We start from the raw sequence: 24849 nt of genomic DNA on the forward strand, positions 1-24849 counted from the left end.
AATCCCAGAATCTTATTTTCCCAAAAGTTGATCTCAATTTCCTCTTGAATGTCTGCCATCTCCTTTCAGAACTACCAAACCAGACATTCTTTCTTCCTGATCTTCCCAACCTCTGGCCCTGCTTCTTGAAGCTACAAGTACCTGTAAGCAAATGACTTTGTCCCCAGGCTGGGCCGAACTGTCTGGAGAGTAGTCCCCATCTTGTCTAGACTGCTGTCTTCCACGGGTTTTCCCGACAGCCACGGGGTTAACGGCTTCCAGGTGCGAGGGGTTAGGCAGCATTGTCACGTGGAGGGGACGGTGTGCTCCAAAGTCCAGGTCAACCGAGGAGGTCAGGTGAGACAGGACATCTCCAGTGGCTGAGACATTTTCTGGAAATTCACTCAAGCCTCGCATTTTACGGAACATCAGCTATTAAGAATGAACCCAAAAAAATGCCTTTTATCACCATGGAGACAAGAGAAGAGGTTGTTAGTTCAAATCATACAATAAAAAAACCTTCATGCACATGCTTTGATAGCTATTATAACCAGGCATTCTTTAAAAATAGCTACACACTTCTAACTGCTCCAATGCACAGAACTAGACATCTTCACCATCAAATGAAGTACCAACACTTTAAGGAGAGTCTAACATGGTGAAAATGGTAAGTTCTCTGCCTTGCAATAAGCAAAATAATGTTCCTTAAATACATCTGTTATAAAATATTTTCCAAAAGAACTTTGTATTAATCTCATTAAAGGCAGAGAGAAAAATAAAATAGAACTTAATCCCATTTCATCAAGGGATGACGTATACCGCTTAGCTCAAGTCACATTTAAAAAACCATACTGTCCAATTCTCAAAGGACTTCTCTGCACGTTCTCTCACTCCATGTTCAAAGTCATCTACAAGATATATGTTACTAGCCATTTTACAAAGGAACAAGGAAGAAAAATTAACTAAATTGTTAAAGATCGTGGCTATTCCGTAAAAAGCTGGGTCTCAAACCAAAGTATTTACCAAAAACAGCATGTTATTCTCAATTAGTCAAATTGTCTGAAAGACCGAAAAGCTTCCCTACTTTGGAAAAGCTTCTTATTGCCCTCCCACAGACAGGAACATACACACTCACACAGTGTAGGTCCAGATGAGTTGCTCATGAATAGGATCATTTATCATCATTTCTGCATCTTTCAGTAATTTTTTTGTCTGGGATATTTTAGAAACGCAATTTTCGGTTTAAGAATTTCTGTGTGTATGTAAGCACACGCCTCCATCTGTCAATCACTTTATTCTGTCATATCTTACCTTTCCTAAGGTATTTGTCTTTTAAAAGCTGATTAACAATCTCTTAGCATCAGAAACACTGAGGTCTAAGTAATAGTGGTAAAGCTTGGCCCCCAGACATGACATGAGGTGTATTTTCTAATATTATTAAGGATAACACGTACTTCCGTGGACTCTGTTCACTCTGCCTAACTTTGACAGGCCCTTTTGCACTTATAATTATTTTTTTTAATTTTATTGCATTTATTAATAACACAAACAACTTTTTTGTGTGTGAGGAAGATTTGCCCTAAGCTAACATCCACTGCCAATCTTCCTCATTTTTTTTTGCTTGAGGAAGATTACCCCTGAGCTAACATCTGTGGCAATCTTCCTCTATTTTATATGGGGGACCCCTCCACAGCATGGCTTGATGAGCAGTGCATAGGTCCACCCCCAGGATACAAACCTGCAAACCCCAGGCCCCCAAAGCAGAATGTGCAAACTTAACCACCATGCCACTGGACTGGCCCCTATACATATTCTTAATCTCCTGGCCAAGAAGAATAGTGAGTTTTATCCATGCATTGTGGATCTTATTAAATATCGAATTTCTCTGATGTTCGTTGACATCACATCTTCAGTCCTGACTCTCGAGTCGTCTGAGAGACTTACAGAGAAACTGAGCTGGGCTGAACAGGAGCACCAACATCCAATTCCCTATCAACCCACTCACTTGGGTGTTCTCTGGAGATAACAATGTATTATTCATTTTACGCACTCTATTAACTACAAACTCTGCAAATAAGAGAAAAGTATAATTGACTTTTTGGAAGGTAAAACTGTAAAAATTGCACAGATCTTTGTGTTCGTTTGAACAATTTTTATTAAATAAGAAAAGCATGCTTCATAAAACCAAATTTATCTGTTTGCATCATCCTTGAGAAAACAAACTAACTTTTAACTTCCCTGAGAGAAGAAAGAATCCATAAAAAGACAAATAGAAAGCCCGCCTAAATACCAGTTCTATCAGCAGCATTAGGTTTCATAGATGAACCAAGCAATCTCCTGGACCAACAGCTCATATGCTTAGTTGGTTTTCTACAAGGAATTACTACCATCAGTTTGATTCTGTTATAGGCGGTTGTACATTGCTGGTGAGAAACTAAGACAGTCTCTTACCTCCGGAGGGAGCTGCAGAAGGCCTGTCAATAAATTCAGCCTCCCTCTGTGGGGCATCCCAATAATAACATCGGTTATCCCGTCGTAGGCTGACCGTTTCAGCAACTCGTGGAAAAAGCCCATCATGCTTTCAGCTCCTTCGCCTCCATATCGCTTCACTGTGGCAAACTTGGTGGCCAAAAAGTGGTCAAACTCCTATGGAACATCACGTCAGACATATTCGTTACAGGAAGATAGCCGGCTAGTCAGGTCACAGTCAGACACGTCTACATGTGTTGTAAGAAGACCCCACACTTCTTCAGGTGGCTGCAGCAGGGGCCCTTCACTACATTCCCCAGAGACAGACATAAGTAATCCAGAGCACGGCAGGAAAACCTTGCCAAGGACACCGGACAGCAGTAGGGAATGCAGAGAAAATAATCTGAGTGGTAGAATAACTACCCCAAGAGGAATCCCCTTAGAATGTGCGTTCTTCTAGAGTAGAGAGGCCGGGCCTTAGCTCTCTGGGTGCTTACATTTTAGTACCGGGCTCTACAGTACTATCGCATCAAGGCTGCAAACCAGCCAACTATCTGAATCATGGGGAAGAGATTTCCTGTCATCTTGATATGCCTGAGTCCTGATCACAGCCCCAACGGAGATTCAACTCCATTGACGTGGAGTGAGAGCCTCTTCCATGTAGAGACTTTTTTTTTTTTTGATCATTTCAGGTAATAAAAAGAGAAGTAAGATCTTAAGGATTTTGCAATCTTTTAGAGTCAACAGACAAACACGCAAAAAGTTTTCACTCTGAGGAAAACAATGGCCCCGTTGTTTGGCAATCCACTTTTTTCTACTTAGAATAAAGTGGTGTGTGTTACATTGTCTGTTGAGTTGAGGCAATGGAGGGTGAGTGGGGGTCTGTTCAGAGCTAATGCCTTCCTTCTCTCTCTTCAATGTTTAAGTATCTTTGTAGAAAACGAGCCGACTGGTCCACTAACATCCGCTGTCGCTTTTATACCTGGGACTCTAGCATTAGTTTTGACAGATGTTTTCGCTCTTCTGTGGTAAAGGTCTCCTTTTTCAGCTCCTCAAACCGCTTGGCAAACCAGTCTTTCTCCTCCTGGCTCTGAAGTTGGGAGGTTTCAATAGAAATCTGCCCACAGTAGATTTGATTGAGATAGGCTAATATTTCCTCAAGAGAGGCCTCGTCCTTCCCCATGTTCAATAATCCTATGAGATGGAATCAAAGGGATCATTCTAAAGAACAGTCAACCATATAACTAATTATTGAACATACCAAAATAATTATTTCAATTCAGAGCACTTCATTCCAAATAACTTGGGTCATCATCAATGGTTATCTAGATTTTTCTAAAAGCAAAATTGTAAATACGGGCAATGGCCATGAAATAGTAAAACTTCAGAGGGGGGAAAAATCCCTTTCTTCACAAGGACAGAGCCACACTGCTTTATGACAAATTTTGATTCTATTGTAATTTCAAACTAGAATTTGAAAGCTACCATTCATCTGTTTTATAGTTACAAATCTTATGTTTTACCTTTATCTGAAATATTTATCTACCAAGATGTTCAACTTTCATTAATATCTATAAAGCAATGCCTATTATTGAACAGTTGGTCTCCACATGAGTTAATATTGATAGCAAAGCAACATTTTAAGGTAAAAGGAAATCTCCCTGAAACTCAGTCAAAGAAAAGGAAGGTTTGTAATGTGCCGTTAACTCAGCACCAATCACTTATCAGTCATTTGCCTAAACCTACACCATGAGTTTAACAAACCATCATTCACTTTATAGGGCTTATGGTTTCTTCACTTCAGATCTTCAAAACGGGTTGACCAATGCTGCAATGAACACGAGAGGGCAGACGTCTCTTCCAGATCCTGATTTCCTTTCCTTTGGATAAATCCTCAGAAGTGGGATTACTGGATCAAATGGTAGTTCTATTTTTAATTTTTTGAGGAACCTCCATACTGTTTTCCACAGTGGCTGCACCAGCTTACATTCCCACTGACAGGGCACAAGGTTCCCTTTTCTCCACATCCTCACCAACACTTGTATCTTTTGCTTTTTTGACAATAGCCATTCTAACAGGTGTGAGGTGATATCTCCTTGTGGTTTTGATTTGCATTTCCCTGATGATTGGTGATGTTGAGCACCTTGTCACATACCTGTTGGCCATTCGTACATAGGTTTTTGGATGCAGAGGAAATGGGCCCTATCAGAAGACCATTCTAGAACCTCAAGACTGCTTCTCCCTGCCAGCGCTTGAATGTACCCCTCGTTATCTCCTCACACCCCACAGAAGCCTGAGCTCCAGTGGGCATGTGAGTTCTTCAAGAACAGAGAGAGGAGCCCACCTCATGTTGGCAGTTAAGTGTCATATGGACAGCCTGTTGCTAAGGGGCTTTACCTGTGGTGTTAAAAGGTCCCTGCAGCGTCTGCACAACGGCTTGGATTTCAGGCACATTCTCCTGCAGGGCTTGTCCAGTGAAGAGGGGGTTGATTTGGGCAGCTTTATGACCGTGCTCACAATATACCGTCACCAGCCTGGCAAGGCCGTGATCAACTAATTCAGGGGGAAAACAGAACAACACAAACAGTTTAGGAAATGCCCACAAACTGCAAAGTCAGCTTTTCAAAGAAGCCTCAGTGGCCTTAGACATTTTTAACACATTGCTCCTACCCACCACATCTGTCAGTGGTTTGTAGGATTAAAAATTACCAGGATCCAGGAAAACACACTTATTTCCTTAAATTGATCTCATGATAGCTAAAGTCACTGAAAACAACCAAAAACGAAATAGAACTACGAGTGCACATTTGTAAAAATAACTATGCACTTGGGTAGATATAAAAGAGAACACCCAAAATTGAAAAGAACTGTTAAAATGCCAAGATTGTGGATAATTATAGTTCGCTTTATTATTTGAGATATTTTTATATATTTTACATAAAAAATAGAGATAGCTACAACTACAAAATCAATGCTGTATTTCCTTCCTTATTTCCTAAAGACCCCAGGGACATAGTTATTTCATAGATCTATGAAATCTTAGACTAGGAAAAGACCTTAAAATGATCTTGTCACTCACATAATGAAAAAGAAAAAAAATCCCCTTTATAAAGCCCTAAATGAGTGATTCCCCAGTCTCCACTTAAAGAAGAGGCGTTATCTTTCAATGAATCCAATTCTTAGATGATTTTATATTCAGCCAAAAGCTGCTTTTCTTCCCTTTCCCACATGAAAGTCCTAAAATTTGAAAAAAGTCCTTAATGCTCACATTCAATTAACTTTCAGTTCATTATGGTATTCTTACACAAACTGAGCACAAATCCCTGAAAATGAGCAGATCTACTGTTGAGGTCACACATTTTCTAAACATTTTTAAAAAATTTTATTTTCAGAACCCAAAGAAAAGTGTTAGCATATTTGAAACATCTAATGACCATTTTATGAACATTTATTACCATGAAACGATTTCAGGGCTACCAATGTGCTTGGGCTCATACTCGGAGTACTGCAAAGTGTAGCTCTTGTCACAGGCTTAGAGGAAAGAACAGAGATGTACTGAATACGTAAGGGATGTGTTTGCACTAATACGGCAGCTGGGAGGATCCAAACTACGTCTAACAAACTTCTCAAACAATCCCAGTAAATGAACTGATTTCAGGCTAGAGGTTAGGGATGTAATATGCTGTAGGGTTCTATTCTGAACCTTACTGGTGTTCTCGGTTGCTGTTTTATGAAGTAGGAAAGCTTCATGTTTGTGGCTAAAATCCAGATGGACCATGTCTACAGCCTTGTCCCTGTTGGCCACTCCTTAAAGACACATTCTTCCCTGGGCTCTCTGGCATTGCAAGACCCTGGTTTTCCTCCAAACTCACTGGCTGCTCAACCTCAGTCCCTTTCAGGGGGCTCCTCCTCTGGGTCCATCTCTAAAATACTGGTGCTCTGTGGGTCTGCCCAGGGCCACCTTCTCAATCTATTTTCCCTCTGTGTGATCTCCTCCACTTTCCACAGCATCCAGTATCATCTACAAAACTACATCTTCAGTGGGATAAGTCAATAGTAAATATACAGGGTTTTCATCACCATTCTCATAGCGATCCGGTTGCCCTTTTGAAAACATTCTCTTTAGTGAACCCATGTCAGCTCACAGAGACCACTGCTTCAATTTCTGACTGCTCGCCAGGCAGGCTTTTATTGATATTCTGGAACACTGACATGGGAGTTGGCACAAAAGGACACTGATCACCCCAAAGAACACGTGGCACCTATTCTTCTGGCAGAGCCAGAGAGAAGACTCTTCCTCTCCCACTTCTGGGCACATCTTACCTCCAGCCTGGCGATCTATTTTCTCTCACACCCTCATTTCAATGCTCTGGTTTCTTCTCCCAGACCCAGTCCCATATCCCTTCCCTCTCTGCCCTCAGGTCTTTCCATTGTGACATCTGGCATTCTGTTCCATGTTTAACAAATCTCCCTACATTCTTAATCTTTTCCCTAAACATCCCTTGCACTCCTGTCCTGACTGGAATCCGCTTTCCCCAGAGGACATCATTAGATGACAAAGCTACTTATGACCCACACCCACACCTCTCAAACATTGAGGCGGAGTGGCTGCCTCCTCATTCCTCGCTGACATTTCCCTATTGTTAGTCCTCTAACTCTTTACAAACCCCCAGTGCTCTGAGGGAGGTGCTCGAGGGTTAATAGCTAATGTCCATTTCCCAACAGTCATTGCAAAATAACGTTGGAGGAGGATGCTTCACGGAAAAATCTTACTGTATTCATATCAAAAGAGACTATAAGACAGTATATATAGCATGAGCCTGCTTTTTGTTAAAATGTGTGTATAGTATATAATATATATTTCATTATGTAGTATATATAGCATATTAGTATCTGCATACTTCATACATATGTGTATGTACATGTTCATATATATATTTCATAAATATAAAGGAAATAGACCAAAAACTTAGTGATGTCCAAATTCCTGATTTTTTTGTGGCTTATCGTATTTTCTAAGTTTTCCACAGTGAGCATGTACAGAAGAGCTCTTTAGGTTGTATCCATCGCTCTGACTTGCTGCCGCCTTCACTCCCAGAGCCTTTGATCTGTGAGTCCTCACGGGTACACCCAGCACGTCTGCCCTCACTTCACTATATGCTTATAAGAATCAGTTATATCTGTTCCTAAGGCTATTGCTGTGGGGAAAAGTAAAATATTGGAGGAGAAATCATAAAAATCTAGAGAGATTTTGCATTCGGATTGCTTTCATAAGTCCTCTTAATTTTAAAGATTTGCATATCCAACAACAAAAATAAATATCTTTAAGTTAAAATACTTAAAGCATCTCCCATTTCGATATGAAATGCCCTGCTTTAATGACTTCTTTTTAAATTAACTGGCCAAATTCCAGTTTCAAATACATTGGATAAAAGTGCTTCACCTTGTAGCAAATAATGACATTAAAAGATTTAAAAGAATGAGGGCACAGCAATAGAACACACATATTCTTCATTTAACAACTTGCCATTACTGTATAAATTGAAGGATTACTGTAAGAGAAAAATGAATACTTTTATGTTAGGCATAAAACTGCCCAAAAAACTTAGTACTCATGATATCTACAAAAGTTCAGAGGGATTGAATTTGACGTTTAAATCCCTAAGAAGCCAGAGAGAAGAGGAAAACAACAACAGCACATAGATACTCTTCTTCAAAACAAAATGGGAAATATTGGAGGCATGCACCCAGCTCAGGAGGCTGGCATACAGTAGACGCAAGAAATATTTGTTATTACATGAATGCAGTCCTGAGATTCAGCATGTTGTAACAGAGTCACAGAATTCTCATGATGAAAGCTTTCCAGAGCCCTCAAACGTGGAAATACAAGACCCACAATGGATCCTTCCCACTCATGTTGACTCCCTCTCTCCTGAGAAATTCCATTCCAGGGGGTGGGTTCCAGTGACCATGTCTATATCACTTCCTCTGCCTCCCTACAAATTCATGGATTCCAAAGACACCTGAGTCAAGGTGGGTCAGATTCCATCTTTCCAGAATTTGAGACTTGGAATTGAGAGGGATGTTATGAGAAAAGAGTAAACCTGAGACTATTATCCTTAGAGAAGCTGCTTGCTAGGTTGGCTGGTGTCCGGGAACTTGGAGTTCAGGAATGTCTTCACCTGTCCCCAACTGATAAGAGTAGCCCTCTATGCCTCAACTGTGCAAACAGCGTGGTTTATGCTGAACACCTGCTGTCCTTCTGGGAGTCTGGAATTTTGGCATGTGCAAAGGGTGCTTACATGACCATTTCCCAAGAGAAACCTTGGGTGCCGAGTCTCTAATAGGCTTCCCGGGGCAGAAACATCACACACGTTTCTGTGTTTTTGTCGCTTGAAGAAGAGTGCGTTCTCTGTCATCCCTCATGGGAGAAACAGCATAAGGAAGCTTGCACAACACATCCTCCAGCTCTTCCTGTGCCTTTTTCCATTATGACCCAGCTGTATAACCTTATTACATCACTGTAATAAACCTTAGCCACGAGTACAACTATACGCTGAGTGCCATGAGTCCTTGTGGCGAATCTCAAACATAGGGTGGTACTGGGGACCCTCAACACATGTATGGATGACACAGGAACTGAGTCACATTAACAGCAGTGCTCTGTGGGTCCACACACACTCCTGCCAATATCCCCTGAGTTAGCCCTGATTTACTCCCTACCCGAGTTTCGGTTGCTTGACACATCCTTCACTTCTAGAAGACATCCTTGTATCTTTCAAATAAAATCCCCTCTTTAGGATAGCTGGAGTGGGTTTCTGTTGCTTGTGACTAAAAGAACCTTAGCTAATACAAGATTAAAAACTATTATGATAGGGATCTCTATATCAACTACTTTATTCTCTGTTGTAAGCAAACATGGTAGGGACACAGAACAGTGTTTTGTTTTAGGGAGAAAAATGTTCAAATTAACCAGCATGAAGTACACTGACAGACAACTTAAACTAAACTTAGTACTTAAACTAAAAGTCAATACAGTTCTATTTTATGATCTGGTCATAAATAGCCTCCCCCCCAGATTTCTAGACCATATCCATAGTTCTATTTCCATTTAAGGCAGCATATGCTTAAGGCAAGTGGGAGCACTGGATATCTATAAAAACAGTGAAAACTCCAAGAAAGGGAATTTCGTAATTGGAATCCCTTAGAACCCTATTAAAATGAGGTGGCTGCCTCCAGCTTCAACTTAGGAACTCCATAGATAACCATATTAAAAGCCAAATGACTTTGTACCAGCATACTATATTCTGTTCAATAAATTCAGATAGACCTAGGCCGTGCAACTGAGTTCATTTTCTATCATACCCTCCCTTCCCGTCTCAAACACAACAGTTTTACAAAATAAATTTTTTCCCTGTTGCTTCTTTCTTGCAAAAAAAACAGACTTTAAACAGAAAGCCTGTTCTGCCTTTACATTTTTTTAAATCCTTTCTTAAATCATTGCCAAGATAGATAAGTAAGGGTCACAGGTTGATAATAAGTGATAGTGACTGCTTACTGAGTACTAACTTTTGCATGCATTGTACTGGATTTTTCAAACACATCATGTTAGCTAATTCTTGCAACAATTCTAAAATAGGTCCCCCCATGTGCAGAAGAGTAGCTGAGGCCCAAAGAGGTCATGTGGCTAACAAAAGGTGACATAGGTAAAGAAGCAGCTGGAATTTGAATTCAAGCATATTTGACTTCAATACAATGTTTTATCCATTACACTCTAATAACAATTCAAAAGGGAAGTCCACAGCCTATAGCGAAAGGGATGAGAGAATTAGAAGTTATTGAGACATTAAAAACAACAACAAAAAGTACAAGAACTAATGTCATTAGCTTTTTTTGGTCTACATTTGTGCTCCAGAATCATCCAGATTTTTAAAAATCTCTAATGCAATCAGATTTTCTTCAACCATTTTCCCCATGACTCCAGTAAAGGTTCCTGTTATTTCTAACATGCAATGTATCTACAACCTCACTTCAACTACTAAGGCTCATTGCCAAGGTCAGTAACCACCAAACACTGTTTGGAATCCTATGGCTTCCATCTCCTGAGGGTCTCTAAATTCTGCTATTTTTTTTATAATCTAAATCCTCCATAGTGAAACTTATATCCATGAATCACCACTCCTAAACCCACCTCCACTTTAAATTGGGATTGTTGATGAACAAATCCAAGTGACGTGAAAACTGAGGTTTACCCAGGTTAAAGTACAAGCTGCAAGTAATAGTCAGTTACAAAGGACGCTCATTATAGGTCAAATTTTAACCAGTGAAACTACTGCCATCCCAAAGGTTACTAGAAGCAAATTCAGTATCTCTCTAAAGCCTAAGACAATGAAAGTCTTAGCGAATGATGTAGTCATCCTCTGCAGGCATTGATTCTCAGCCAAGACAAACATATGCAGAAAGAAGGCTGATGAAGCACAAAGAGGAGAAGGGAGGAACCGTACCTCTGACCACACCTCCTCCCACTTCGCTGTCACCTTTGATATGGGAGGATGCCATGTGTCCATTTTGACTAGGGTTGTCCTTTGATTTACATTGCCAATACCATAGAGTTATGTACATGAGCCATCACACTAACTCAGTCATTCCCTTCAACCAAGATGGTACCTTTTAGGACAACTGGCAGGGTCATGAAAAAGAATAGAGCTGATCAAACCACATCCTTGGCCTCATCAGCATCCTGTTCTAATTAACAGAACTGGCCACGAGCACACACTTACAGAGAATTTAAGGAAAAACACAGCAAGTCTTAATCGTCTTCATCAGCAAAAAAGAAGTTATTCCTTTTTCTAAAACATAGTAATATAGTGTATTACCCAATACATAAAGTGCTTCCTTTCTTGATACATGGTGTTATGGTTGTACATGCTAAATTCAGATGCACTAAATGTCACAAGTAAATTGTATATACAGAACCTTATTTCCATTTCTCAGTAGGAATAAATCATTTAATAAATATTCAGCTAAGTGTAGACATAAGAGGAACATAAGACAAGGTCTTTACCAGGCAGGATCTCACAAGGCAAGTGAGAAGATGATCACTACACAACACTGCACACAGTCAGAAAAGTTCAATAGAGTCCTAGGGCCCACACCGAGAGTTGGGGGTGTTCAGATTTGGATAGCCTGGAATTGTCTAGAAAGATATCATATGAACAGCATATAATATCAAGCTAAAGAATTTGGATTTTATTCTGAGAGGCAAAGTAGAGCCTTTTGAGACCCGAGTAGGAAAATGACTCAAAGAAACCAATGGTTTAGAAAGACTGGACTATGCTGGAAGAGAACGAGGCTGTAAATGATAACACCAGTGAGGTCAGCAGTTTCACCTTATTGAAGACATGGATCTCTGAGAATTGAATGGAAGCCCTTTGCCTAGAAACAGACACACACAGAGATGTGCAAAGTATACAGACTTTCTGAAAGCTATTCACAGGGAGCCATGGGCCCAGGATAAGAACCCTTGAATTAAACTATTTTTTCGCAGCAGACCAGACTGAAGGCCTAGACCAGGATCCTAGTTAGTGAAAATATAAAGAAAACAAAGCTTTGAGAAATACAGTGCTCAAAATTTCATATGAAGTATGAGGTGGAAAAGTTGAAGGTGGATTGCTTACCCAAGGTTTTTATAATACATCTGGAGCAAAGACACCAAAACTCCCAATATCCATTCTCCTTTCTCTTTCATAGCAATAGACAGTTGAGTATATGACTTTTTCCAGCCTTCCATGCAGCCAGTGTGGCCATGTGACTAAGTTCTGACCAATGAGAAGGTAGTAGAAGTGACGTATACAACTGGTGGGTTTGCCCTTAAAGGAAAGGGTGTTCTCTTCCCTTCCCCCTTTCTTCCTTCTTGCTGGTCAGTATGTGGATACAGCGGTGAGCCATCCTGGACCAGAGTTGAGAGCAACACCCACAAGAGGGGAAGAGACAACACAGAAGGGGCTTGACGCCCTATGACTTTCAGAGCAAAGCTGTCATACCAGCTCAGACTCTTACTCACTTTACTTAAGTCACTGTTATTCCAGGTGTCAGACACAGCCCCTGCACTCATCCTTTCTAAGACAGAATTTGGTATCCAAGGTGGGTTGCTGCCATAGTAGAACCTAAAATGCATACGACACTGGCTTAGCAGTCAGGCAATGGATGCCAAGGACCCAGATATTTCAGACTAGAAAGCTGATCAGCAGTGCTATGCTATCTGATAAAACATTTAGTAAAACTGTCACCTGGGACATCCTGAAAGGCTGACTACATGCCCACAGAGCCTAGAGCTCAACAGCGTGGGTTCATTGTTTCTCGTCATTTTCTGGAAAACCCTGGGAGAAAGATGAGGTCAAGTTGGAACTAGCAAATCAACAAGCAGAGATGGAGGGAAATTCAGCTCTGCTAACAGCGGGTAACCTCTGTCTGTGGCCTCAGTACCCAGAAGGTGGACTGTGGCAAGGTTGGAAAAGTAGAAGCAATTAGAAAAAGTGGTTCTGAAGAGGCCGTCTTAGCAGGAGATAAGAGAACAGATGAAACCCTTCTTCAAGCACCTTCTAGTAAGCAGTCTATCAGACAACAGGAGCCAGCTGAGCTTTGGATCAGATAAAGGGTGTTGCCTTCCCAGTCCAGCATGTTATTTCAAATGGTCTCAAGGTAAGCACCCTTAAATTGAGGGAGCTCCATGGGTAGAGCACAGAAGCAGTAAATAAAAGACCAGTTTTCAGCCTTAAAAACTAACTGTAGATGAGATCTTGCTCATGGAATGACCAGAAGCAAAAAGACTGCAGACCCGTGAATTTTATTTAAAAAACTCCAAAGAAATCCCAACTCCGCCCAGAAAAAAACCTGTAATTGATGACCCCCTAAAGGAACTCTCAGGTTCCTAACCTAACCAAAATAGAGTAGGTTGTGGAAGGTGTGCAGCCCCCAAGGGGGGCCTACTCCCCAGAGCCCATGTCAGAGGCAGCCACAGAAGATAATAGCTAAGGAAGAATCCATAAGGCAATGCCAGGGAAACAGAGAGGGCAGAGCTGAGGGGCCGAATGAACTGGTGGACTTACTACAGCGCCACATCAAGGAGCTTTCTCATTCCTTCCCAAGAGGATTTGATAACTGGTTGGAACCAGTCCTCATCCTGTCCTTTTTAAGGATGGGAGTTTCCTTTGTATACTGAATGTGCATATATGAGGTGGATGGCAGTTCATAAAATTCCAGACCAGGAGGAGCCACAGCCAGACCTGATAGAGAGGGCTGCACATTCCCCAGAGATAATGGACTTTGAGCTGGATTCAGGAATTGAACGGAGGAGAGAAGAGGTGAATACATTCTATGTATGGGAAGAAAAGCTTAGGATATTTGAGTGGCCAAAGGGGTCAAGTGTGGTGATTACTAGTTATTTTCCAGTATTTATCTTCCTCTTCTCAAAGTAATTTTTAGCTGCTGCACTGCCACCTTGAATAAAGACTATACTTTTGGGGCCAGCCCCATGGCCGAGTGGTTAAATTCACGCACTCTGCTTCGGCGGCCCAGGGTTTCTCTGGTTTGGATCCTGGGTGCGGACATGGCACCCCTCATCAGGCCATGCTGAGGTGGCGTCCCACATGCCACAATTAGAAAGGATCCACAAGTAAAATACACAACTATGTACTGCTGGGGGTGGGGCAGGTAATGGGGAGAAGAAAGAAGAATTAAATCTTAAAAAAAAAAGACTATACTTTCTAGTCTCCTTTGCAAATATATACTGACAGAGTTCTAGCCAATGAGATGCTACTGGAAGCGACACATACAAGTCTCCTTCCTCCTTTCTCCCACACAGCCTAGTAGGAGATAAGGACCTACAAAAAGAGTTACAACAAAATAATATGACGAGTTCTGAAACAGAAAGAAGGAAAACCTGCCACAGATCTATATGCAACGGTAATTTTGAAGAAAGTTACAGAATGGCCCACTTGCCTGCAAGTTTTATTCAGAGTATTTAAAAAATAAGGAAAATGGAAATAAAGTTATTGCCCTTAGCAACAAAGTTTCTTAAGCCAGATTGTGTAACTGTGCAACAACTGTTTCTTGGTATTGATTTTACTCTTCCCTCCCAATACCATACGAGATGGTACCCTCTGCCTGCAGTTTTAAAGCCATACTGAACTTTCAAATTTCACCAAGCACCTCACAATACAGCAAGTTCATTACTAGCAAGAGAGGGAGAGAGGACAACTTGGTGATGAGGAGATTATATATAAAATCAACTCCAGAGATTTTTGTGTGTGTGTCTGTAGGAAGAGTCGCCCCAAGCTAACACCTGTTGCCAATCTTCTTCTTTTTGCTTGAGGAAGAGTAGCCCTGAGCTAACATCTGTGCCCATTTCCCTCTATTTTGTATGTGGGTGCTCCCACAGCATGGCTTGATGAGTGACGTAGGTCTCCACCTGGGATCTGAACCTGCAAACCCTGGGCCAGTGAAGTAGGGCGTGCTGAACTTTACTACGCTATGGGGCCAGCCCCCAGAGATATTTTTTAAACCACACTAGCCCAAAGCTCCTAAGATGATTCAGATATAGTCTTCCAGTTAAGAACCACCAGCCCAGGTTTTTCCAAGGCAAGGCTTAATTCTCAGCTGCCAGGCTGTTAATAGGAATCAAATAGAGACCCAATTGTAAGGGAAAACCTCAAATGAGATCACAATAAAATTGTGCGTTGAGATCATGCTAACATGATCCTAAATGAAGAAGGGATTGTCAAACACGTCCTGCACACATATCCCTTCTGACTGTAACAGTATTTGGCCACAGGTGGCCGTGCAACTCCTGCTAGAGAATCACCTGGGATGCCTGATGAGAATACATACTCCTGAACCTCATCTCAGATCACCGACTTAGAACCCAGAGGGGAGGGCGTGGGAGGGAGGGAGGCCTAGGAACTGGCATTTTAAACATCATTCAAAGTGATTTCAGTGCACATATTTGAAAACAATTGACATAAAATTCTTTGTTTTTTTAAAAGACTGGCACCTGAGCTAACATCTGTTGCCAATCTTCATTTTTTTCCTTCTTCTTCTCCCCAAAGCCCTCCAGTACATAGTTTTATATTCTAATTGTAGGTCCCTCTGGTTGTGCAATGTGGGAGCCGCCTCAGCATGGCTTGATGAGTGGTGCTAGGTCCACACCCAGGATCCTAACTGGCAAAACCCTGGGCCACCCAGCAGAGCACAGGAACCTAACCACTTGGCCTCAGGGCAGCCCCTGACATAAAATTCTTGACACTCAATTTGCAGAGTGAAATAAGATACCTATCGTCCTACCCTCAAGAGATTAACAATCTGGTTGGCCAAAATGCCTTCTCTAAGAAAATCCCATTGCATTCAAGTGAGAGAAATCAGGTTTATTCTAAATGCTTCCTGAGGTCAAGAGCAAAATACTGAGGTTTCAGTGTGTGATGTAAGATTCAAATGTCAGGTCCTTAGATCATGAAGGGGACCTTCATTGTTAACTAATAACCAGATCAACGACGCCAAATTCTAATAATCTATCTGTATTTATCTTTTGCCCTGTGAGGATGAATAAAGATACAATAACTTTGGAGCATAAACCAAATACTCAAAATTAGTCTCTTGTACAGGAGCATGCAAGAGAGGTTCCAAAAACTGATATTCGTGTCTCCTAATCCATTAAAACCGCTAGTAACATGGTTCCAAGTTCAGCAAAGAGTTTTAAACTCTGAAATTAAAGTAAGAGGCTACTTAGGTCGAGGAGATAAACAATAAATACTATGCTGTGGTCCAAGATCAACTAGCTGCCCTCTTCACCGCAGCAGCACAGTCGTGATCCCCACACATCCAGCTCGCAGGAGCCTTGGAGATGGCCCTGGAAATGTATCTTGTTAAACTCCAGGAGCTGGGAGATCTTTGAACTTTTCTTTTCCCGCAGCTCCGCCTCCGCAAAGAACTAAACTCCCACATGTTTACAACCAAGGAATAGAAAAAAGACCTCACAAAACCAGTCACTACTCGAAAGACAGATCACTCAAGCGTGGAACCCACGCTGACACCCAGACCTCAGGGTTCCCCACCTACCGAGGCTGGACAGAGAGTGACCCAGACACTGACAACACCCACGCCTGCCCCCCTCCGCCCCCTTACCTCCCCCTCCTCCCCACCAGACTGCACGCGCACTGCAGGCCCCCTGAAGCCTGACCTACACCCCAACAAAACCCCACCGCAGGCCAGGCAGGGAGGCCCCGTGCCTCCCCAGCCCCCACGCCCACCGCCCGGGCCCCATCCCGGACCTGGGGGGCGCGCCAGGCCGCCCCGGGGCTCCCGGCTCTCGGGCTTCCTCGGCCGGTAGCCGTAGACACCCTTCTCCGTCTGGTAACCGCGCTGGAGGAGTAGCCGAGGGGCCCGGCCGAGGCTCCGTCTTGCTGCTGCCACAGTGGCCGAGGCCATGTCCCGCCTGATCCCCTGGCCCGGAGGACGAGGGTCAGCAGCTGCCGGGGCTGCGGGGGAACCTAGGCACTGGCCACGCGGGAGGCGGGAGGCAGGAGGCGGGAGCCCCGCCCCGGGACAACGCCCCCGCGCCTGATTGGCCGGGGCCGGCCCCTCTGCGCCAATCCAGGCCAGCGGCCCACGAGGGAAGCCACGCCCCTGGAGCCGGCTGGACTCGCGTGGTCTTAGAGACCGAACGCAGCCCTGGATTTGGGAAAGAGGTAGTGCTGAGCGGCGGCTTACCGGCTTTCTGGTACAAAACTTTATATTTCTCTATATCCTGCGCCCACCACCCCTCTGCTGGAAGCTGCAGAGCACGACCACACAGACATGATGTAGGTTATCACAGAGAAAGGAAAAAAGAGCTATAAGCTGCACAGACAGTGGCTGGGACTGAGACCAAGGGACGCAAGAAGAAAAGGTCATGTGAGGGAACCAGAAAGTCAATATCCTCCTTTTTTTTTTCTTTAGGCAACATTGAGGGAGAAAGTAAAAATTAAGGGAGGAGGAGCCTGTAAGAAAGGGATAGAATGGAGTGAAAAGCAATTAGACGTGGAAAATTTAGTAACACTACAGAGGAGAGGGCTAAAGGATTGGAAGTTGTCAGTGAATGGTGTGTTGGCATTTGAGATTTTAGAAACGGGATAATTGCCTGTCAGTCCTGCCCCAGGGCATGGTCCCTGGAGGGGCTTGCTGCAGTGGGGTGGAGGTTAAAACTGTCAGAGCTAGGACCACCTCCAGCCCCCACCTCGTGGCCTAGTGGTTAAGTTCCATGCTCTGCTTCGGAGGCCGGGGTTCAGTTCTGGGCGCAGACGTACACCACTTGTCAGTGGCCATGCTATGACAGTGACCCACATACAAACATAGAGGAGGATTGGCACAGATGTTAGCTCAGGACTAATCTTCCTCAGGAAAAAAAAAAGTCAGAGCTAAAGTTAAGTTCCAATGAGATTAGGCTGCAGGACGGGGTCTTCTACATGGACAATGAAATAGCCTAGGAAAATGGTGGGCTTTTCGTACAATTTTGTCATTATCAGTTTCTGCCTGTCTTTGTCATTAGATTGTGAACTCCTTGAGGCCAGGAATAGTGCTTTATTCATGTTTGTATTTTAATTTCCCAAATAATGATTGATACATAGTAACACATTAAAAATTAAATGGATGGCACCATCAAGGGAATGAGAAGACAAGGCACAGACTGGGAGAAAACATTTGTGAAAGACATATCTGATCATAATGATGGATACGTGTCATTATACATATGTCCAAAGCCATAGAATGTACAACACCAGAGTGAACCCCAATGTAAACCATGGACTTTGGGTGATGATGTGTCAATGTAGATTCAACAACTGTAACAAATGTACCACTCTAATAGGGATGTTGATAATAGGGGAGGTTATGCGTGTGTGGGGGCAGGGGGTCTATGAGAAATCTCTGTACCTTCCCCTCAATTTTGCTGTGAACCCAAAACTGCTCTAAAAATATAAAGTCTTAAAAAAAAAAAGACATGCCTGATAAAGGGGACTGCTATCCCAGCTATACAAAGAACTCTTAAAATTCAACAATAAGAAAGTGAACAACCTGATTTTTAAAATGGGCCAAAGATCTTAACAGACACCTCATCAAAGAAGAAATACAGATGGCAAATAGGCATATGAGAGGATGCTCCACATTATATATCATCAGAAAAATGCAAATTAAAACAATGAGATGCGACCATACACCTATTAGAATGGTGAAAATACATAACACTGACAATACAAATTCCGGGGAAGATGTGGAGCAATAGGAACTCTCATAAGTTGCTGGAGGGAATGCAAAATGGTACAGCCACTTTGGAAGAGAGTTTGGCAGTTTCTTACAAAACAAAAACATACTCTTAACATATAATCCAGCAATCACACTCCTTGGAGTTGAAAACTTATGGACATTCAAAAACTGGCACATGGTTGTTTACAGCAACTTTGTTTATAGTTGCCAAAACTTGGAAGCAAGCAAGATCTCCTTTGATAGGTAAATGGGTAAATGAACTGCAGTGCATGCACACAATGGAATATTATTTAGCACTGCAGAGAAATGAGCTATCGAGCCATGAAGAGACATGGAGGAAATGTAAATGCCTATTATTAAGTGAAAGAAGCCAATCTGAAAAGGCTACATACTGTATGATTCCAACTATATGACATCCTGGAAAAGGTAAAACTACGAAGACAGTAAAAAGATCAGTGGTTGCCAGGGGTTGGAGGGAGGGAGAGCTGAATAGGCAGAGCACAGAGGATTTTAAGGATAGTGAAAATACTCTGTATGACACTATAATGGTGGACATATGTCACTGTGTGTTTGTCCAAACCCATAAAACGTACAACGCCAGAGTGAACCGTGGACTTTGGGTGATAACAATGTGTCAAGTAGGTTCGCTGATTGTAACAAATGTACCATCTGGTGGGAGATATTGCTAGTGGGAGAGGCTGTGCACATGTGGGAGTAGGGAGTATATGGGAAATCATTGTACCTTCCTCTCAATTTGCTGTGAAGTTAAAACTGCTCTAAAAAAGAAACTCTCTCAAAAAAAAAAAAATTAGATGGGAGCATGGCTGAATGAATGAATGAATAAAAACAAACTATGTTGTTAATGCCACAATCTCTGGAAGTCAAATGGAGTTTAAAAAAAAAAAAAGTGTTTATGAAGAAGACTGTGGTTCGGATGCAAAGTCTGAATAAAGTGAGCAGGAGATTTGAGAGAGACAGCGCGGAGGATGATTGAGAGAAATAGAACCAGATGGCATAGGTTCTGAAGGGATAAAGATTTATGTGAAGGAAAAGTAATATTTGAAGCAGTACCCATCCAATCCCCTATTCACAGACAGTGAGGCGGGGATCAGCTCTCAGGCAAGAGGTGGACGGCACATTCTACAAAGATACCTACGCTTTAGGTCGTAGGATGAAAGCAAAACTATTTTCCCCTATAGAATTGTCACCCTTTAGCAATTAAAATGCTTCTAGGAAGTAAGTGGGTACTTGTACCTTTTCCTAGCAAGAAAGAGGTTATATGGCTTAGCTAGTTCTTTTAAGATAACAGAAAACACAATGAGTATTAGGAACTCCTGACTGCTAGCATTGCTTTTCCACAAATGAAGCTCCAGGAGTTCTCAGGACTATGTCATAGAAGGATTAAGTGGGGCCAGCATGTGGCCAAGTGGTTAAGTTCAAGCGCTCTGCTTCAGCGGCCCGGGGTTTCACGGGTTTGGATCCTGGGTGCAGACATGGCACCGCTCTTCAGGCCATGCCGAGGCAGCGTCCCACATAGCACAACCAGAGGGACCTACAACTAGAATATACAGCTGTGTACTGGGGGGCTTTGGGGAGAAAAAGGAAAAATTAAATCATTAAAAAAAAAGGATTAAGTGTTTAGACTTGAATATCTCAGATTCACAAGACCCCTCAGTTGCGCCTGACACATCCTACACTGCAGGTTCACTTTGCACTCCATTTCATTCACCTGTTCCATTTAAGAAAGAGACGGACTTTTGGGTTTTGGCTAAGGAAAAGAAAGTACAGATTTCAAAAACTGTCAAAACAATCTTTCCCAATTAATGACCATATTCAAATTCAATGTCTTTTGATTAATGCTATTATGGTATCTCTTGAATTCTCAACACAGTTCCAAATTTCTGGGTTGAGCATGGTGAAGCATGGATGTCAAAACCACTTCTTCCTTCCAAGAAATGATTTTGGAATTACAGTCCTTTGCAAGTAATAAGCAGTCAAGACACCCCTGTCAGGTGAACGTGTAGGCAACGGCTGGGAAGCCAAGTGATGAGAGAGCAGAGATCGTCTTCCCCACACTGGCTTTGGGAGAACTAGGTTTTAGATTGTGCCTTGTATTTCCTTGGGCCGTCTTGGTCACCAAACGGAGAGAGAACTTCATCTGACTCTCTATGTCACAATCTCACCATCTGGTGTTCTTATCTCCCAAAGAAAAACAAAACATGGACATAAATGAATTAAAATAAGAGCATTCAATTTTTAAAAAATCCACTGCAGAAAAAGAATTATTATAATCATTAATAGGTTCTTAATGCTATTTTAAAACTATAGTCAATATAATTTAGTTTGACAGTTTTATTATTCTTGGAAAATGTAAATGTTTTCTTCTCTTTTTCACTGCTATATTATTTCTATGTAGAATATGGACATATAGAGTTATATAGAGACAGTTCTGTAGATAGTTCTATATAGATATCTAGAATTAATGCTGTAGTAGTTGAAATGAGCCCTGTGCTGGGTGTCAGGCTACCAGGTTCTAATTCCATCTTTCCCATTGATTGGCTGTGTGACCTTGAGACTATATGACATTGAGAAGACACAGCCTCTGTTTCCTCATGTTCTACCCTGTCTTTAAAGTTCCTTCAAGGGGCTGGCCCCGCGGCCGAGTGGTTAAGTTCGCATGCTCTGCTTCAGCAGCCCAGGGTTTCGCTGGTTCAGATCCTGGGCGTGGACTATAGCACCGTTCATCAGGCCATGTTGAGGCAGCATCCCACATGCCACAACTAGAAGGACCCACAACTAAAATATACAACTATGTACTGGGGGGAGATTTGGGGAGAATAAGCAAAAAAAAAAGAAGATTGTCAACAGGTGCCAATATTTAAAAAAACAGGTGATTGGCTCAGGTGCCAATCTTTAAAAAAAAAGTTCCTTCAAATTCTAAATGTTTTTGATTCTAAACCTTAATATAAAAGGAAAAGGCTGTGTATTCAGCCACTAGATGAGAAGTTGAGAATGTGGTTTCACTTATTCATACAATGGAATGCTATACAGAAATTAAAAATGAATGAACTAGATCTAGACACTCAACACAGAAATTGAGCCGGAGAATATAAAGTGGAGAGGAGAAAAATGATAGAAATGATATTCACACAAGTTTTAAAAATATGCCAAATTGGTCTATATGTTTTTATGACTATGTACACATATAGTTAAAGTATAAATATATGGATAGGTATGATGCATACTAATTTCAGTAAATTTGGTTGTTTGGGGTCAGGGGGAGAAATAGGATGAGTAAGGCAAGGCTTTGATGATTTCTGCAATGCTTTAGTTTTTTGGAAAATTCCGAAATGTTTCAAAATGTTAGTATTTGTCAAATTGTGGGGGGTGGGAGCATGGGTATTCATTTTACAATTCTCCGTACTTTTCAGCATTTTAAAATATTTTAAATTTTAAACATTAAAATATATTTTAAGAATTATAACTGAAAATTGGAAAAAGTAAACAGTGTTATCCCCTCAATGAGTTCTACCCTGATAACCCTTCTTAAAATTGCAACTAACCTTATCACCCCTCATAATTCTGCTGCCATTTACCCTGCTCTGCTTGTTATCCCTACCATCACATGTATCATTTCCTAACATATCATGTAATCTGTTTATCCTTTTTTATCTTTCTCCCCTGACTAAAATGGAAGTGCCGAGAGGGCAAAGATCTTTGTAGGTTTTGCTCACTGTTGTATCTTAAGTGCCTAGAATAGCGCCTGGCACACAACACACACCCCGGAAACATTTGTTCACTGAATATGTGGTGTTAGAGCCTGGTTGACTGTGTTCAAATCCTGGTGCTACCGCCTACTAGCTGTTGGACCTTGGGCAAGTTATTCAAACTCTCTAAGCCTCGGTTTCCCTATCTGTAAAATGGGAAGTGTAATAGTGCCTGCCTGATAGGGTCGGTGTAACTACATGTGAATCCCTTTAGAACAGCATCTGACATATTGGAAGCACTCAGTACATATTAGTGCACCTTCTTCTTATTGTTGTTATTGTTGCAAGGTCTTCTCCATGGTAGTGGCCCTCAGCATGATTCCTGGGATTTAATGATCTTGAACCTGTGTGAGGCCTGATGAGCAAGTCTGTGCTAATTAGCAATTAGCAATGACTAAGTGTGAGAATAGGAATATCCTGGGTATCAAGTGAAGGGGTTCAGGGTATGCTACCAGCTGAAGGCAGTTGAAAAGAAGCAGGTATAAGAAAACCCCTGTCCTCCACCCCCACTAGGAAAGGCAGGACGATTCTTAATCACTGGAGACAACTCCAGACTCTTATCAGCCCAGAGAAGGCACCAGAGCAAGCTACGTGACAAACACTGCTAGAACAAGCCCTATCTTCCATTAGTGCCTCCATATACTTACCTTCTAGAATTTGCCTCCCCTAAAAGCCTAAAGCCTTGTCCTTTGTCTTGTCACTTCACAAATTTACTGTTTTTTGGTTAAGATGCTATACGAGCCCAAGTTCTAACCACTCTTTTGAGTTATTCCTCACTTTGTATGTGCTATGTACATGTTAATAAGCTCTGTTTGTTTTTCTCTTGTTAGTCTGTCTTTTGTCAGTCTCATTCACAGGGCCCCAGTCAGAGAGTCTAGGAAGGTAGAGGGAAAAAGTTTTCCCCCCTTCTGCAGCTTATTCTATCTCATTAATAAAGTGTTCAAATATGCGAATAGGCAGTTTATCAGGCTTGAAATGGGCTTTTTTCTTTTTTTTTTTTGGTAAGGAAGATTGGCCCTGAGCTAACATCTGTTGCCAATTTTCCTTTTTTTCTCCCCAAAGCCCTATTACATAGTTGTATATCCTAGTCGCAAGTCATTCTAGTTCTCTATGTGGGATGCTACCACAGCGTGGCTTGATGAGCAGTGTGTAGGTCCATGCCCAGGATCTGAACTAGCGAACCCCAGGCCACTGAAGTAGAGCACATGAACTTAACCACTCGGCCATGCCCTAGAAATGGGCCTATTTTATTTTTGAAAAAAGAAATTTTCTTGGGTTCTTTATTTTTTAAAGCATTAAGCATACTAGAATTTATCCTTGTGAAGCTAGACTAATTTCTTCCACCAGCAACTTTTTCTTAAAAGGTATTCTCAAATTATCACGACAATGGGGCACATACATGCATTTTTACACTTTATGTATACACCAAATTTATCTATCACCAGTTGACTAATTTCATTTTTCTTTCTTACTACAGCCCACTTTTCTTAGAGATGTTAAGAAGAGTAGAGTATACAGGATCAACCATTCAGACCCAGGAGGGTGAGAAGAAAAAGGTGAAATTTACTCAAATGAATCCTTTCAGCTGAAAAATAACATCCTTTCTCTTTTGCTGTTACTTAACCTCATTTCTTTCCTGATTAATACAAAGTCCTTAAAAAATGATTGCTTCTTAATTTCTTTTCTTTCCTCTGGCTAATACCAAGGGTCTTCTCTTTGTTCTCATGATTTTCCTCCCAACGTTGTGAAATAAAAACGTATTTATGTAAGTATATGTATACAACATGTAATATTAAAATAATAATGGTTATCATCATATTAGTTGTCTATTGCTGTGTAACAAATGACCCCACAATGTAGTGGCTTGAAACAACAAACATATACTATCCCACAGTTTTTGTAGGTCGGTAATCTGGGTACAGCTTAGCTCAGTGCCTCTGGTTTAAGGCCTCTAACAAGGTTGTAGTCAGACTGTCAGTTAAAATTCTGATCTCATCTGCAGGCTCAACTGGGGGTGGATCAACTTTCACTCCACCCACATGGGTTTGGGGCAAGATTGAGTTCCTCATTGGCTATTGGCCAGAAGCCTTCCTCCATTCTTTGCTGTGTGGGCCTCTCCAAAGGGTAGCTCACAACATGGCAGTTGGCTACCCTCAGAGAGAGAAAGAGAGAACCCAAGATGAAGCCACAACCTTTTTGTAAACTAATATTGGTATTAAGACCACATCACCTCTGCTGCGTATATTCAGTGAAATTAGTCACTAAATCCAGCCTACGCTTGAGGAGAGAGAATTACACAAGGGCGTGAATACCAGGAGGCAGAGATTCTTGAGGACCATCT

At 41.8% G+C, this 24849-nt stretch overlaps 1 protein-coding gene and 1 long non-coding RNA gene across 3 annotated transcripts in view; one reads left to right on the forward strand and one right to left on the reverse strand.

The window, feature by feature from the left end:
* Nucleotides 1-17042, reverse strand: part of DHTKD1 (dehydrogenase E1 and transketolase domain containing 1) — a 47712-nt gene extending 30670 nt beyond the window's left edge. The window contains exons 1-5 of one of the 2 annotated variants that reach the window (XM_001499273.6): nucleotides 16773-17042; nucleotides 4846-5001; nucleotides 3431-3642; nucleotides 2431-2625; nucleotides 142-411 (exon numbers count right to left, since the gene is read on the reverse strand). In XM_001499273.6, the coding sequence (XP_001499323.3) occupies nucleotides 142-411; nucleotides 2431-2625; nucleotides 3431-3642; nucleotides 4846-5001; nucleotides 16773-16929 (990 nt within the window). In that variant the 5' untranslated portion in view covers nucleotides 16930-17042. Of the gene's footprint in view, nucleotides 1-141; nucleotides 412-2430; nucleotides 2626-3430; nucleotides 3643-4845; nucleotides 5002-6771; nucleotides 6898-16772 lie in introns of those variants that run through there. The other variant, XM_014737084.3, reaches the window with a different exon arrangement.
* A 78-nt stretch (nucleotides 17043-17120) lies between these two features.
* Nucleotides 17121-24324, forward strand: LOC138921365 (uncharacterized). Its single transcript, XR_011433880.1, has 2 exons — nucleotides 17121-17221; nucleotides 23986-24324. It is a non-coding gene; the product is annotated as an uncharacterized lncRNA (long non-coding RNA).
* The last annotated feature ends 525 nt before the right edge of the window (nucleotides 24325-24849 follow it).

Source organism: Equus caballus, chromosome 29, assembly GCF_041296265.1.
Source record: "Equus caballus isolate H_3958 breed thoroughbred chromosome 29, TB-T2T, whole genome shotgun sequence".
In the NCBI taxonomy this organism is placed as follows: Eukaryota; Metazoa; Chordata; class Mammalia; order Perissodactyla; family Equidae; genus Equus; species Equus caballus.